This window comes from Tamandua tetradactyla, chromosome 15 (assembly GCF_023851605.1).
Source record: "Tamandua tetradactyla isolate mTamTet1 chromosome 15, mTamTet1.pri, whole genome shotgun sequence".
Lineage (NCBI taxonomy): Eukaryota > Metazoa > Chordata > Mammalia > Pilosa > Myrmecophagidae > Tamandua > Tamandua tetradactyla.
The window spans coordinates 26,476,324-26,493,058 of record NC_135341.1 but is presented as its reverse complement, the minus strand read 5'-3'; the positions used below and the strand labels follow the sequence as shown (position 1 = coordinate 26,493,058).

The window sequence follows — 16,735 nt, the reverse complement described above, 5'->3', positions numbered from 1 at the left end:
TTCCTGAGAGCAATCTGTGGTCTGTTCTGCTCTAATGCATTAAATTATCTCTGTATTTTTCTGTGGCTGGCCTTTGGTTTCTGCTTCGTGGATTTAATCAGATATTATGAATTTTGTTCGAAGAATATAAAAAGAATTTAACTTGGAGAATGCTTATGAAAATAGTATCTAATTCCGTGGACTGGACTCATGATACTATTTTTTTCTTCTTTCTTTTTTGGACTAAGATCTCTGTCCTAACCATTTGCAAGTCCAGTAAAAACACATGGAGTGCTAGTAGCTCCTTTCACTTCTTAAATGAACTGTTTGTTCATGTACTGGGAGCTGGTTCTGTCACTCGGAGCTTGTTGTCTGTGCTTGGAAGGGTCCCAGCACCTTCTCAAGGGAGAGCCATTGGCCAGGATTGATTTATGAGTTGATGATACTGTAGGCACTAAGGTGGTACCCAGGAGCTTCCAAGAGCCTGCCTGCTCTCGAATGCTTCTAGCAGACCCTCCTGAAAACGACAGTAAGAAACTGTAAGGCGACTAGTTTGAATGATTTACTTCTGGCTGGTGGGTGTCTCTCCTTGCTGAACAAGAACAGTTCCGGATGGCTGACTGAAGAGGGTTCTGGGCCTGTCCTGGGCTCTGTTCTAAGCAACAAAGAACATGGCTTATGGAGATGGTCAAACTCTGTCAGCAGATATACAAGAAAGCCCTGGGTATTGGTCAAGATAGGAAATGGACTTCTTTGTCTTTTGTAGAGGTCACCTTTAAAGGCTGGTCAGGAATTTCTGGATATCTACTGCCCAGACCATGTTGAGCCATTTTCTAAAATATAGAAATTTTAAGGATATAAATTTCATACCACTTGAACAAAATAAGTAAAATAGAATTAATAATGAGAATCCATATCTCTCTTTTAACAACCGTGGTGTCTGGTTAGTGGTACAGAGCTCCTCGCTGAGCCCATTATATGTGATCCCAGAAGTTAACTGCCAGGTCTCATCTTTAAATGCCTTTGGGATGTCCCAGTCTGCTTGAGAGGGAAAACTTATGTGATGCCCCAAGCACAATGCTTGGTAGATGAGAGGTTCCCAACAAATATTGACTCCTTCTTTCCTTTAACTCCTTATATATTTTGTTAATGAAATTGACTCAGCCCCCAAAGACTGTAGTCTGACCTCTGCTGGGCATTTATTGTAATGCATCTCATAAAATGATAACTCATATTAAGCATTCACCAGGTAACCTAGCATTTCAGGCCCTAAACAGCACTGTGAGTTTTTTCATTCATTTATTCAAGATGCATTTACTGAGAGCTGTGGTGTGCCAGGCACTGTTCTCAGCACTGGGATGCAGTGGTGGACAGACAGACAAGCCCTAGTTCTCACAGAATCACATTTCTGGTGCCTCTTAGGAGCTTCAAAAATGATAGACACAGTTCGGGCAGATGCTTTCCTCGAACTGTTTTTCCCAGTAGTTTCCCTTCTTAAATATGGAATCTTCACCTGAAAAATGAATCCACCAGCATGAAACAGCTTGAGCTTCTGTTCTGTGCAAGGCTTCGGGAGATGCAAAAAGGTAGCCTCATGATTCGGTACCCATGGAGGCTGCGCAGTGCATCCTTGTTAACAAATTTGCATAGGCTTGCTCTGCCTTGAAGGCTTCTATAGGGTGAGGGCAGTACCCTCAGCCTAGGGGTGGTGACTAGTGGCTGGTCAGTACCTGCTTAGATTGGTCCTTCCTTCCAGGTCAGGAGACAGGGCTCCTTGTTGGCACATCTTTCTTACTGCCTCTGCGTACTGCCCATTTTCCTGCTGGAATCACATTTTATTCCAATTTATGTCTATACTCCCAGGCCAAGTTTATGGTTTCAAAAAAAAAAGCCTGCTTATCTGGGAACTAAGTCAAGGACAGTGCCTTCTGGCTTTATGATAAAATGCAATTTTCTTAAGAAATGGAAGAAATAATTTCCAAGGGCTAGCATCACAAAAGAATTCTTGGGCTAAAGGTAGCATCTCAAATACAGCCCCATCTGGGTTAAGCTAAGCTTGCTAGTTCTGGGTCCTTGGACAAGTCATTGACCCTGTGCTTCAAGTTTGCCATTTGTGAATGAGGATAACGACAGTGCTACCTCACTGGGTTATTATGAGGATTCAGTGAGTGACGTGCATAAAGGGTTTAGAACAGCACCTGGTGTGCAGTAAGCCCTCAGTACACTGTTAGTTACCCTGAGACCTTGAACGAGTCACTTTCCTGTCCGGGTTTTATTACCTCCTCTGTAAAAAGCAAAATCACAGGAGTTAGATGAGACCGTCCAGCAATCCCTTCTAGGCAAGTGTACTCAAAACCCGCCGTGGACCTCAAACCTTGGCAGTTCACTCCGCAGGAGATCAGCAGCAGCAGAGCAAGTAGGCCAGCTCAGCTCGCAGCAGTGCCTTTCTTCCTGAAAGCATCAGTTTTAAACACATTTGTGATAACTAAGAGTGGACCTTAATTCAGTTACTTTAAGAATGGGGCAAAAGTAACAGATGTTCCTGAGTGGAAAGGTTGTACCCTGGTAAGGCCTTTCCAACAATTGCATGTGGGCTCAAGCCTCTCTCCTTTCTTCCTGCAGCGCCCTCCCTTGGGGCCTCTTTAACCACCTTACCACATTGGCTGGAGAAATTTCATCTCCCTAAGTTCAGTGGTGATAGGGCAGGATTCTCTACAACTCTTTTGCTCCTATTTTTTTCAATGAAAACATTTATAGCACTTTCCTTTCTGTGAAAGTTTATGTTTCCTGCCTCTGAAGGTCATCTTTCAAGAACTTTAAAAATCCTTATCCTAATTTATTTCATGGTAAATGTCACCGGTGATTAGCAAGTCCCAATTTACACATGCACAAATAACCTCTTCCATACTACTTTGGCAGCAGAAAGGCCAGTTGCCTAGCCTTAAAAAAAAAAAAAAAAAAAAAAATTTAGGTTGCAGGAATATTTTAGGAAAGCCAAAAGTAAGCAAGAGACCCTAAGTTGTTGTTGTTGTTGTTGTTTTGTGTGCTGTGTGGTAGAGGTCACATTTCATTCTTTTTCCATGTGACTATCCTGTTACTGCAGCACTATTTGTAGAATTTTTTTTTCTGGTGGGGGAGGAAGGTGCATGGGCCAGGAATTGAACCCTGGTCTCCCACATGACAGGCGAGAATTCTACCACTGAACTGCCTTTGCACTCCAGTTGGTTTTTTTAATAATCCTGTCTGACGTGTATTTTGAGTACTTATTTTGTGCTGGGCACTGTTCCAGGTGATTTATAGTTACTGTTTCATTTAATCTTCATGAATACTTCCTATGCCATGAAGGTAGCTTCTACTAGAGCTCCATTTTACAGACGAAGAAATGGAGGCTCTGGTGGGGTTATGGGGTTTTGACCAAGGTCACACAAGTGGGGTGCTACAGCTAGGATCCAAGCTTGGTTCTGTCTTTGTTCGTCTACCACACAGTTTTACTGAGTCCCTGCTCTCTTCAGGTTTAAACCCAGGCTTGAGTACTACCTTTACCATTTGCCAGCTATGACCTTGGACAAGTAATTTCTATTCTTTGAAGCTGTCTTTTTGAAGAATTCCTGCTCTTTCATAGGTAATATATGACAAGGCTTTGAAAGCAATAAAGTGCTATGAAGTATAAGCTCTAAATGTCCCTGCAATCAGAGAATTCTAGCCCTTCTTGCTTGCAGTTTATAATTCTAAGCAATCACTTTATTAGAAAAAGAGCTGGCAGTTTGTAAAAACCTAAATGAAGAGAAGGAGATATTTAAGATCTGGAAAGCTGAAGAAGGAAAAACAAAGCCTTATGGGCACAGAGAATGACCAAGAGCTTAAATAACAGGAAGGAGGGTTAAGAATTAATGAAATACATTTTAAAAAAGAGAGAGATAAAGAGTTGAATTTAGGATGTTGGAGTTTCCAGAACTTAGCTAGCCATATCAAAGTCTGAAACCCATTTTAGGCCCAAAATTAATGTCGGGCGAGAAGAATTACCTCTTTTTCTAAACATACACAGAGCAGTGGCCACCTAAGAGTGTGTTGGCTTGTCTCCCTCTGCCTGCTTCTGCTGGACCCACTCCAGCTCTCGCTGCCCACCCCCAACCCCAAGCCTGTGAGCCCCACCCCAGAGGCGTCGGGCAGTATTCCAGCCATCCTTCTCGTCTTCCAGAGCTGTCCCCATGTGAGCCGTCTGCCTGCCCTCGTTTATTGTCCCCTCTGGACACTGGGACAGAGTTGGCTTATTAGGAACTCGGGGGTTCTCTGTCAAGAAAAGCATTATTATCCTTCACCTTTAACCTGATATCTAATCAGTTAAAAAGAAAGATAGGGAAAATGCTTGCCTCGCTCGGTTCTGTGTTAATGGTTCTATAGCACTAAGTAAGCTAGTGCTGGTTTCTCTGGTGCTCACTGGCTAAGCCAGCCCCTCCACCAAAGTAGCCTTCAGGGGACAGGGGCCCATATGCCTGTTCCCAGGAGGCCACCTGTGGACAGCTCCTCCTTAGGCCTGTCCCAGGCCCTGGCTCTTCCGACCTTTAAAAAGACAAGTCTGTATTTCAGATTAGAGAAGACTTACTTGGAAAAAAGCTTTCATTTTTCTCCCTCGTGATAAGCTATTCTTACTTAGAAACAGAACTAAACACACTCCCATACCCATTCCACCTTTCAGGGGCAGTAAAACCTTCAGAGCCCTTCTGAAATGAGTGCTATTTTTGTAAGAATAAAAGTAAATTTAAAAAATTTAATCTCCCGAATGGCAGAGGAAAACAAAAAAAGAACGTGAAGAGGGAAGCAATTCATTGGTTACTCTCAGTACTTTTGCCATGTTCTAGAAGGGTTCTGATCATGTTTAGAAATGAGTGCATTTTGTGGTTAATTGAAGTACATCCTAGTTTTGCGGTGAGAATAATCAGCATGTGATTTGGACTAATAATGTACTGTCTCTTACTATTAATTCAATGACACTAAAATGTGAATAATGACTTGTGCCCTCCCCCCCTTTCTCTTTGCTGTTTTCAGTAGAGCATGCACCATTTTGAACGTGAATTTTCGGTAAAGTAAGCTATGCTGATTTCTCTAACTTTAAAGATGCTCTGTTTCTGTATGTGAAGTGGGACCCAGTGTGTCTAGATCACTGAACTGATGAACAAGTGGAAAAGCACATTCAAGATGATTTCCTTATCTGATCATTTGAATGAAATACAGCATCTTTAAAAAAACACCCAAGTGACTTCATTTACATTCATTTCATTTCATCATGACCTTCAAAATCTTTTGTTTTCACTCTGATTTTAGTTTTGAAATGCACCTTTAAAAGGAATCTAAAACTTGCAAATCAACAGCCTGGAATTATTAATTTTAGAAATCATGCCTCTCAAAGTCCTATTTGCACCAAAATGTTGGTTCCTGGTTACTCCAGTGAGGGGGAAAGTATATTAGGCAGTTGAGTTCTGGATTACAGGGGGACAGCTTACTGGCTTTTATAATTGACAGCAGGTAAAAACAGTTCTTTTTCTCTTTAAACATCCTTAATAATTCTTGAGTCGGGATGTGGGTACAGTCTCCCCATCTGCCTAAGGCAGAAGGTGAAGGTGGCTCCCAAGAACTGGGGATTGCCTGCTTCCAGGGGTGAGGGCTGTCCCGAGGAGAAGCTGGTAGGTCTGGTGTTGGCCTGGTAGGAACGTGAACCCGCAGAGACTGCGAGAGTGCCCACTACTGAAACTGGCCCTGAGAAAAATGGGCTCTCAGCCATCCTTTCCACGAAGCTGTTGAGGATGTTTCTGGCCCAGCACTCTTAGAGTTAGCACTCCTAGAGCTAACCTGTGCTCTGCTGCAACAGTCTGTGCCCTCCTGCCAAGGCTTGCAGTGGGTCGCCAGATCCCATGTGGTTTAGTAGAGGAGAGTCTGGAGGTAGGTGGAATAGTTGGATCTCAGGGGTTTTGTCCATGAGAAGGTAAGCCTGGAGAGCTCAGGTCTGATCTGGCTGGGACAAGGGCACAGTGATGAGTCTTCAATGCCTGGAGGAAGTAACACTTGCAGCCCTGAAGTCCACTACCTAATATGTCTTGTAGCTTCATGCTTTTGGCCTCCTAAAAGACCTGCATGGGACTGACTCTGCAGCTCAGCCCCACAGGTGTGAAAGGGACATCTGGCACTGTCTTGTTGGTCATTCTTTGGCACACATATTGTCATTCTTTGATTTTCTTCAGGACTGTCCCATGCCCTGAATTGCTATTTATAATTATAGATAAGCTGTTTGGGAGCATTCCCCATCCTGGGTTTTTACACCAATATCTTAAAAGCTGTGTGAATTCAGTTGACAATGGATCTAACAGGGGTTCTGTCAGGTCTTATCTGAGGCCTGGGCATGAGGGCTATTGGAGGCCTCTCGTGTGCACGTGGGGCTGGGGGCATCCTCATTTCAGGAGAGAGTAGATTTCAGGCATTCGGCAGTTTTCCCAGGTTTACCCAAGCCAAATAGCCAATTCTGAATTTGACCTCTGTTAACATCCGCCCACCCTCTCATTGTTACCAGTGTGTTGTAGGCTAAGGCCCAGTGGGCCTTTACAGGAGCTTGTGGATCATGGAAAAAGCAAAAAGACAAACACAAAGAAAATTGGTAGGGCTTTTAGTCAGAGACGTGAGTTCCCAGGTCTTTGTTCCCTCTGACTCCTGGACCTCCTCTCCCCTTCCAGAGTGCTCTGAGCTGGCAGTTTGAGCGCTGGCCTTCCTTGCCCCGATTGTACACATCAAGATCTGCCAGTGAGGAAAAGTGGACCTCATGAGACTTAGGGAGAGGCCCAGCCTCTAGGAGGGAGGTCAGGATAACCTCGCTCTCCACCCCTTGGCTGAGTAGCCTCTCCTTCTGTGCCGTCCTCAGCAGCCCATTTACTTGGGATATTCATTTAAAGTGACAACACCTTCAGCCTTTACTTGGAAAATGAAGATGCATTTACTGAACCCCACCCCAGCTCCACCCTCCAACACCCAAACTCTGAGGTAGTGAATTTGCAGTATTAATAGGTAGTGCCTACTACTGAGGCCAAAGGCAGGGTTGACCCCCCCGCAGGCCAAGCAGGTTTGTGCTGTGCCAAGGCCGTAACCCCTAACCCTGAACTCAGCCCTTGAGGCCGTCCCTAGCCTCTGGGAATCCTGGAGGGGTGGCTAGTCCCCACCTTTAGTAGAACCCCCAAGAACTGTTACGGCCCAAAGAATGTCTTCTCCTTAGCCTTGCGGTGCTCTGCTACCAGGGGTCAAAACCCAAAGCTGGCAGGCAGGATCTCTGGAGCTCCTTCTATACGCATTGGGTCCTGAATGTCAAATCCTGATTTTGCAGCCCTTTTCTGGCCATTGGGTAGGGTGGAAGTGTCCAGTGCTGTGGTGCCCAGTCTCCCCTCCTCCTGGAATTTCAGTGGTCATTCTCAGTACCCCCCTCAAAGGAATGCTATTATCACGTGCTCATTCTCCCTGGTTTTCTCACTTCAATAATCATTTCAGGTTTAAAGTCCTTTTTTTTTCCCTTTGTAATCTTGTGACATAAAACCAGGAACATTTTTCCATAATCCATCCTAGCATAGAACATAGTATTACCATATTCATCAGTTATTTGTTAGAATCATTGAAAATTATATTTTGTCCATTTGTTTGTATTTAGACTCTATTTTTATTGCTTCATGATCATCATTTGAGAACTTACAAGATTGCAGAGCTTGAGTATATTTGTGTGATTCTTTAATTTCAGCTGCCTTAGGTTTGAGTAAAAGATGTCAAGGAAGGTAAGTGGTTTTCTGTGAATTCCAAGATTTTGTTGCCTGTCACACTTGGTGAAAAGGATGCACTTGCCTCGGGTATTTTATTGGTGACCCTAATCTACTCATCCATATAAACTCAAGCACAGCTTAGTAACAGTTTTGAGAGGAAAGCACCCCACAGAATGTCTCCCTGGTATAGATCTAGTTGGGGGCAGAGGGTAGGAACAGCAACAGATAGAGTCATGGAGCGCTGCAAGGTTTACAAGAGTTGGGGCAACTAACTCTGTGACACAAGAAAGTTCTTTAAGGCAGGGCTTTCTCTGTACTCAATGATTATTTTGCCCTGAAAGAACAATTCATTCATTGATTCAAAAATATAAAATTCAAGTTACAAATGTTTGTATGCCTGGAAGCTGAGAGAAGTTTTGGAAACCTGTCTACTTTCCCTCTCCTTGCCCACTGAGGCAGACATTCCAATCTTTCCTGATGCTTCAGCAAAGATGGATCTTATAATGCGGTTCCATTCTGTTCCTTGGTCGGGCTACAGTGGAAACCGTGCTTGAGGAAGACTCCTCTCTGAGCATACCGTTGCCAGGGAAGGAGGCCCCTCTGCCCCCTGCTTTGCACTGCTAACAATTATTACCATTTTATATTTCTTTAAGGCAACCTAATAGGAAATGATTACTCATGGTAGACACCCCTGGGGATTGCATAACTCAGCAGGCACTGGCTCCTTGCTGAGAATCATGAGTGGTTTGTCACTTTATATTAAATCATAGCTTTCAGACATTGTATGTATTGGAGCAGCTGAAGAACTGTTCATCCCTTACTAGTAATTGATATGCAGGTAGCCCAGCTCTGTGCATACAGATGTCTATCTTTAATTGTTAGCTCAAGAGGAGGGGGAGCTGTCTGGGAACTGGCTAAAGTAGCTGACGAACCCTTCTTTTGAAACCATTACTAAAGGCTGGCGATGGGGTAGAGAGAGCCTCATCTATGCAGACAGAATATCATTGTTTCATGAAATCTGAGATATGTTCACAGAGTCTTTTCCCATATGAATGTATTTGGTAGAAATGGCAACTTTTAATTCCCTTTTGATGCTTCTCACTTTCTTACTCAGTGTTTTTTTAAAAATCATAATGCGGGGTATCTTGGACCTCTGAGGGAAAACACACAGTCTCACCCAAGTTCATCTTTGCCCTAGACTGAGCAGAAGCATGTGTGCAGGATGTGTTGGAGGGGTGAATACTGACTGCCCCTTTCTCCTCTGCAGGGGTATCTGCATTACCTCCACCTCCTCCACCTCCACCTCCACCACCAGCAGCTTCCTTGCCTCCTGAGAGCACAGCGACACCTACACAGCCACCACCCCAGGCTGTGAATGGTGTGAGCCGAGGAGCCTTGCTCAGCTCCATCCAGAATTTCCAAAAAGGAACTTTGAGGAAAGCCGAAACCTGTGATCACAGTGCTCCTAAGATTGGCTGAAGCTTCCTGTTTACACTTGGAGGGGGGCAAAGCTTTTTTTCCCCCTCTGCCCCCAAACCCTCGTGTACCCTCTTGTTGGATGAATAATTGCTGAGCCAGTACAGCCACATGCTATTTGGCAAATGCTCATGTATGAGGCTTTTCAAGAGGGCAATATTCTTCAATTTGATCTTTCTTCAAGTAGAAGAAAGTGGGGCTGGCATTGCTGTCTTAAATATTTTGCTCCTTTGTTACATTTCGGAGCAGTAGTATTCATCCTCTAATGGGCATCTTTCTGGGGCAACAGTGTATTGGAGTCAATATTTGCACCAAGTGAAGGAAATGGAAAAAAACAAAACAAAAATAATGACAATATTCAGTCACAGAAGTGAATGGCCTTGGTGTTACAATCCCTCCTACTCCATCAGACAGCTCCTAGAAACGTTTTTCTCATTATTCATTTCTCTATTTTAAAGCATCTTCTGGTTATTTAACTCCCATTTTTGCTACCTTGATTTCATCTTAGACATTAACACTGTAGCCGAAAGCATAGATATGTTGCTGAGGTCAGAAAAGCAACTCAAGTTCTTAATTTTCCCTTCAGATAGAACAGAGAAAGTATGCAGCATTCTCTGAAATTCTAACAGGAATACCATCATGGTTATAGACCTCAGGGCTGCTAATGCTACTCTAGACCCATAATTATTTTTAGTTAGAAAATATTGAAACAGAAAAACACGATAACAGCAGAACAAGCTCTTGCCAATTAGAGGATCTTCTTAACCCTCAGCAGTTAAAGTTTGGGGGGTGTGGGGGCGGTCAACATTACAACACAGGGAAACTTGGCATCTATAGAAAAAAATTCTGGCTTCTGAAAAATCTATCCAAAATATATCATCTTTTTAATGTTACTCATCTATACAAAAGATCCTTAATCCTATGATTTGCTTAAACCCTTAAATAAATTGCACTTTACAGGATTATAAGTAATCCATTTTAAAATTCAAGTACACACGTCAGTGTTGGTTACTATGCAGAGAATGTCATTGTGTATAGTTTCATGTAATCTGTGATATATGTTCAGCTGTATTTTTTATTAAAATAAACCATGTCAAGAAAATGTGTGGTCTGTAGCTTGGCTAGATATTTCAAATGAGAACTTTTTGTATCACCCTTTGTAAACATCAAGAATAGAGCCATGCAGTATTTCTAGAAGTTTCCTTCCCACCTTCTTATCTCTATTCTCCTTTTGCATCATATGTTCCCTCTTAATAAGAACTAACCATCCTGTCTTACTATATAAAATAGGTACTACCTTTGTGTTTCTAAACACTAAACAACTACACTTGTCTTTTCCACCTCAACTTTTGAAGAGGGCAGTGTATGATGTTTTTGGCAATGAGAAAAATACCTGACATAAATTTTGCTGTAATTTTAAAGGGAATCCTATTAGAATTAGGCATCTGAAGAGTCTGTGGACAAATTCTTGTTCAGGGTAACACAGTCTAGATGATTAGTTCCCAGTAGGGGTTGTGAGGTCTATCCTTAAGAAATCTGTAATTTTAGATAAAGCACCAGACATATGAATTGAAACAGGTACAGTATCAGCTTATCCTCTATTTGGTACAAATTTTTTTAACCGAATTTTAAGATTCCACCCCATAAATTATTTCAAGAACATAAACATACAATTAGTCATAGTCAGGAATGTATTTATTCCTTATCAAAACAATTTAGTAGTAAACAGAACATGCACATTTATTTTATACACATAAATTATCTTTTTAGGATATATTTTCATCAAGATTTGGGACACGTTCATCCCTGGTCTTTCTAGTGAGAGAAGGTGAAAATTTATATTAATTTTATTCATAGAACATGGCAACTGTAACAGACCAGAAAAAAACAATGGCATGAAGTCTAGAACAAGAGAGTAGTTTCCATACACAAGCACATTTAAACTTTCTGGTACAAAACAATCTGAATTGTTGCTTCAGAGATTATGACTAATAAGGTCTTATAATACAAACCAGGTGATGAGCCAGCCAAATATTTTAAATAAGAAATTCCAATGACTTTATACTCAAGGTGAAACACCTAGATATTTAATGTTTTCTTAATTGCAAATATGATGTCTTTGACCTGAGGTACACAGTTGTCTTCTAGAATCTTTGCATAAGGCATAGGGACGTCAGCACCGGTGACACGAACTGCAGGAGCATCCAGGAAGTTGAAAGCAGGGCCTAGGAGAGGAGAAAGGCTCAACTGAGAAAGAGGTAAGAAAAGCTAGCTAAGCATCACTCCCTCAAAATAAGAGATGTGGCTGGCCAAAGAGAAAACATAAGGTAAAGGAACTTGAATTATGGAAAATTTGGGCTTTACTTTTTTAAACATTAAACCAAAAGAGAAATGTCAAACTGACTCTTTGAAAGTTAAGTCATTTGGATACCCTTAGTTTTTAATTTCTTTATCCGGTATTAAGGTGTACCACATTTATTACAGCTTGACTGTATTCCACAACCAGTTTCTTTGAAATACCTTCCATGATCCTGGCACAAATTTCAGCTCCTACTCCAAACTGTGGCCAGCCTCCTTCCACAGTGATGAGATGATTTGTCTTCATGACACTGGCTTCTATGGTTTCAATGTCCATTGGCCTGATGGTACGCAGGTTTATCACCTAAACAGAAATAATAAGAAATAAGCTTTACAGAGCCACTACCTCATATATATAGCCTTGTACTCAAATACTACTTCCTCTTTTGTTTCTTGTTAATCTTTGGGTCTAGGAAAATCTTATCTGCCTATTCACGTACAAAATGTAAAAGGGGAAATTGTACTTAAAACAAAAAAATCATTAACTCTATTAGAAGTAGCTCTGTTAATAGGCAGAATTTACTTACCCTCTCTTGGCCTAATTTCCCTCTTGTCAAAATAGATATAGCTAACATCTGAGTGTTTACGGTATACCAAGCACTAAGCTGTGTGTCATTCCCACAACTACTATATGATGGAACAGTATATCACCCCCATTTTACAACTTATGAAATTGAGATTTAGAGTATATAACTCACCAAAGTATAATTAGCAAGGATTAACTCCTGGATAAGTAAGAGTTAGACTCACTGACTTCTAAGTTTCCTCTTCTCCCAAACTCTAACTCAGAGGTTGGATCTTAACCTGAGAAGGATCCAGAACCTAACTGTTTCGTAAAAAGCTAAGGTAAATATTTGAAAGGCAAGAAGGTTTCCAGCTTCAAGCAGAGGCCAGAATTGAGTGACAGAGCAAGACTGATTATTTGCATCTAGTTAACCTTTTACAGACCTGAAGCTCCTATTTAGGGGCCTTAAATTTAAAAGAAGCCGCGCTGATTCTTTAAGAACAAGAATGTCCACCTACCTCACATTCAACTCCCTCTTTAGATAACACTGTTGCAGCTTCTAAACAGTGACCAACAGGTCTTGAATGAGAAACCACGGTTACATGCGTCCCTGAAACAGAGTGGTTACAGATCAGAGGTCAAGTTGAAACTAAAGGTGTTATCCTGCTCTATAGAAAACTGTGGCTTTTGTTCATTTGTAAAGTCTTCAATTCAACTTCATTCCAGTGAGAGGAGGAATGTGGCAGCTTCCTAGAAACTAAATGCGAACCTAATGGACTGAGGTTTAAAAAAGCACAAGTATATGAGAAATCACACCATCATACACTCTTTAACTTCAGCTCATTGCCTAAATTTTTTAGTCAAAGTAAAGAGTAAGTAGAGGGGCTGGATTAAAAAATAGTGTTTAAGAAGTTCTCTTACCTTGCCTTTCTATTTTGGCTTTTCCAATAGGAATCAGAAAATCCTTTGACTGAGCCTCATCAGGAAATTCAAAAGGAACTCCATACATCAGTTCATTCTCTAGCATCACCACTGCAAAATATTAAAAACATTTAAACAAATGTGACTACTCTAATTAAATCCAGAATGACTGAAAATATATATACAACAATATTATTCACATTGTGAAGAGATCCACTGTGCTGATTAGGAAGCCTCACTTCCAATTCGTCCATAAGTCTTGAGGATCGTTTCAGTTATTTACATTTGTAGTTTGATCAATCCTAATCATAACTATTGAGATTAAGCCAGTGTTGTAGGTATGCAGAAAAGTCTCCTTCACATAAATGGCCCCCTTATGATCAGAAATAAGAAAACAACCATATTCTTTTTTTTTTTTTTTTTTTTTAACATGGGCAGGCACCGGGAATCGAACCTGGGTCCTCTGGCCTGGCAGGCAAGCATTCTTGCCTGCTGAGCCACCATGGCCCGCCCACAACCACATTCTTTACCATCTTAACTGTATCTGTAAATCATTAATGTTTTATATGAAATATCTAAGCCCAGCTAGAAACCTCCAATGGTCCCTTCTATGCAAAGATTTCATTTTAGTTCTTTAACAATCTCTGACCTGGATTGTTATCCCGAATGGCTGATTTAATAAGTCCTTTTGCATCTTCTGAATTCCAGGGGCTGACCACCTTTAAGCCTGGGCAGTGCCCATACCAGGCAGCAAAGCACTGTGAGTGCTGGGCAGCCACACCTGCCGAGGCACCATTGGGCCCCCTGAAGACTATGGGCACATTTTGAAGGCCACCTGACATGTAGTAAGTCTTGGCAGCTGAGTTTATAACCTGGTCAATGGCTTGCATGGAGAAATTGAAGGTCATAAATTCACAAATGGGCCGCAACCCAGCCTGTCAAGTCAAAAACATGGACGTTAAAAGGACTAAAACTCACAGCACTGAGGAATGGCAAACAACCACTCCTTTCCTCCAACATTCAAATGATGTCTTTGAACAGTTACATTAAAAGAAATCTCTTTGGATGAGCTTCATATAAAAATATTACATACCATAGCCGCACCTACAGCAATTCCAGCAAAGCCCATCTATAAATATAAACCAAAGGACAATCTGAGTGAAAACATAAAAATAACAGCAATATACCCTTTAACAAATATGTCCCTCAAAGGTCTGTTGCCTGCTGGAAGCCTTACCTCTGATATAGGGGTGTCTATGATCCTCTTGTCTCCATATTTCTTCCATAGGCCTCGACTAACCTATAATTAGGGTTGTCCTCATTACTTTAAAGTATATGGGGAGACAAATGGTCACTTAAGTTTTGTATGATTTTCACATATTTTGTTTACCTTGTATGCCCCATCATACTGGGCAACTTCCTCCCCAAGCAGAAATACCTTCTCATCTCTTTCCAGCTCCTCATCCAGTCCCTGATTTATAGCATCACGAACTGTCACCTGTCAAAGTATGGGCGACAGTCCGTAAGATACAGGATAAATTTAACATACTATTGAGATTCTCTCCCTTTATACTTACCCTGGGCTGTCCACAGCATACAAAATCAAAAGCAACACCCCAACAGGATTTCTCTTAAAAGTTCAAAAAATTCTAAAAGTAACACTTCTACCACACACAGCCAGTCTTTAACTGGATGTGTTAATAAGAGATTAATGTGCACCCAGGTATAAGAAAAATGCTTGCTGCCCAGATCAGTTCACAAGCTGTTTCCTAAGTAGAAAGTATAGCGAGTTGTTTTATGTCCACACTTAGGAATTACTGGGCACAGAACACCCTTAGGGATTATTGGACACGACTTCAAGGAAACAACTGACACTAAGCCTCTGAGGACGAGACACTGTCAAACACTGTTCAGCATCTTGTTTAACCCTCAGAAACCTGCCTAGGAAGTACTATCTAACCACCCAGGTCAAATCCTCCGGTTAAAAAAAGAAGAGGCGGGGAAGGAAGGAAAAGGAGCTCCAAGTCTTTCACAGATGGCCCATCTGATTCCGACCACACTCGCAGGGTTATTTCACCACTGACGCCAGGCGAAAGAAGTAGCACGAGCCGCACTCGACTACGGGCTCTGGGGGCGAAGGGAATTCGGAAGGGGCAAGCACAGGACAGCGAGAGGCCGGTGCCTAACCCCGCTTGGGGCCCAAGAAGGCTTCCTACAGGAGTTCTAAGGAACAAGCAGGAATGTGTTGGACAAAGGGAAACGAAAAGACTCGGAGCCGCACCGCCCGCAAGCCGCGGAAGTCACGGTTCCGGATCCCGCGACCCCCAGCCCTCCCCTCCGCGCAGGCGCGATCCCGGCTGCAGCCCGGAGATGAGGCGGCCCCCTTGCTTGCCCAGTCAGTTACCTGCAGCGCTGCCGGCACCGTCCGATGGAAGCGCCTCCTCAGCAGCCCGGACAGCTACCGGGGAGACAGAGAGAGAGAAGACGGTCAGAGAATATGCAGGGTGGGTGGGATCCGCGCAGAGTCACCGCGTCCCGCGCGTGGCTGCTCACCTGCTGAAGGGGCCTCCGCACTAGCCCACTCACTGCCGCCATCTTGCTGGTGTCCTCTAGCCGCCGTCTAATGACAACATAGCGGGCCTAACAGACGTAGGCAGACCCCGCCTCTCCCGCCAGCGCGGGCCAATGGCATGGCTCGGTGCCTGCGTGCCCCGCCCATTCTCCCACCGGTTGAGGAACCAAGGAGCAGGGCTGGGGTGCTCCTGCCTCTCCATCTGGGATTATTATTCAACTAAACATTGACGAAAGGTTGGGCCAGCTATCTGCTGGCAATAGTATTCTTTCGGCACCAAGCAGTGCTTGCACACACTCTCATAATCGGGAGCCTACTACCTGAGGAGTGCCCAGCTTCTCTGTACAGCGCTGTCTGGTGGTTCCTTAGAACGCGACCAAAAGCTTTGATAGTATTCATAGTATCATATTTTTTCTTTAAATTTATTTTTAAATTTTGAAATCATTTCAAACTTACAGAAGAGCCGCAAACATAATGCAGATCCTTGCAGAGAACTGCTGCATACCCTAGCCACTGCCCCAGGTAGCAAATCCACCAATTTCAATATTTTGCCACATTTGTCATATCATTCTATCTGTTCATCTGTCAGTCCATCTTCTAAGCACTGTCTTCATTTTCTGAATATATGAGCGTAGGTTGTGTACATCGTGTTCCTTGAACACTTAATACTTCCATATGCATTTCCTAATAACAAGGATATTCACTTATGTAACCACCTTAAGTACCATTGTCATGTTCAAGAAATTTAACATTGACATAGAGCTTAAAGTCTATATTCCAATTTTCATGTCTCAGTAATGTTCTTTTGGATCTTTTCTCCTCTGTTATTAGATTCTGTATAGGACCATGTATTGTATTTCATTGTATTAGTCTGTTTAGTTACTCTTTTTTTTTTTTTAACTCTGTGTGTGAAATATAACATATACAAAAAAGCAATAAATTTCCAAGTACATTTTAACAAGTAGAGAACAGATTTTAAAGTTTGGTATGGGTTACAGTTCCACAATTTTTCTTTTTTTCTTCTAGCTGCTCCAGGACACTGGAGACTAACAGAAGTATTAGTATAATGATTCAGCAGTCATACTCATCTGTTAAATCCTGTCTTCTCTGTTATACAACTCCTTCTCTTTAAATAAC

The 16,735-nt window shown here is 42.3% G+C and overlaps 2 protein-coding genes across 5 annotated transcripts in view; one reads left to right on the top strand and one right to left on the bottom strand.

Annotated features, from left to right (window-relative positions):
- Positions 1 to 10,361, top strand: part of PXK (PX domain containing serine/threonine kinase like) — a 95,685-nt gene extending 85,324 nt beyond the window's left edge. For 2 of the 4 annotated variants that reach the window (XR_013162715.1, XR_013162714.1), the window contains exons 18-19: positions 7,661 to 7,781; positions 9,034 to 9,141. Coding sequence is in view for 2 of the 4 variants with exons in the window: in XM_077128861.1 (XP_076984976.1) it covers positions 9,034 to 9,245 (212 nt within the window). In the remaining 2 variants the exon portion in view is untranslated. Of the gene's footprint in view, positions 1 to 7,660; positions 7,782 to 9,033 lie in introns of all 4 variants that reach the window. The other 2 variants (XM_077128861.1, XM_077128860.1) reach the window with 1 other exon arrangement.
- A 558-nt stretch (positions 10,362 to 10,919) lies between these two features.
- On the bottom strand, positions 10,920 to 15,695 carry PDHB (pyruvate dehydrogenase E1 subunit beta). Its single transcript, XM_077128862.1, has 10 exons — positions 15,580 to 15,695; positions 15,431 to 15,484; positions 14,417 to 14,524; positions 14,264 to 14,326; positions 14,120 to 14,155; positions 13,676 to 13,961; positions 13,027 to 13,137; positions 12,624 to 12,715; positions 11,763 to 11,904; positions 10,920 to 11,467 (listed from the first exon to the last, which is right to left on the bottom strand). The coding sequence occupies exons 1-10, from the start codon at positions 15,619 to 15,621 to the stop codon at positions 11,322 to 11,324; spliced, it is 1,080 nt and encodes a 359-aa protein (XP_076984977.1). The 5' UTR covers positions 15,622 to 15,695; the 3' UTR covers positions 10,920 to 11,321.
- Between the last annotated feature and the right edge of the window lie 1,040 nt (positions 15,696 to 16,735).

Excerpts from the sequence above, each read along its gene's own strand:
- PDHB (XM_077128862.1), bottom strand. The coding sequence starts at position 15,621 with ATGGCGGCAGTGAGTGGGCTAGTGCGGAGGCCCCTTCAGCAG. Across the intron at positions 14,525-15,430 it reads CGGTGCCGGCAGCGCTGCAG|GTGACAGTTCGTGATGCTAT; the intron begins GTAACTGACTGG and ends ATACTTTGACAG. Across the intron at positions 12,716-13,026 it reads AGCCAAAATAGAAAGGCAAG|GGACGCATGTAACCGTGGTT; the intron begins GTAAGAGAACTT and ends ACTCTGTTTCAG.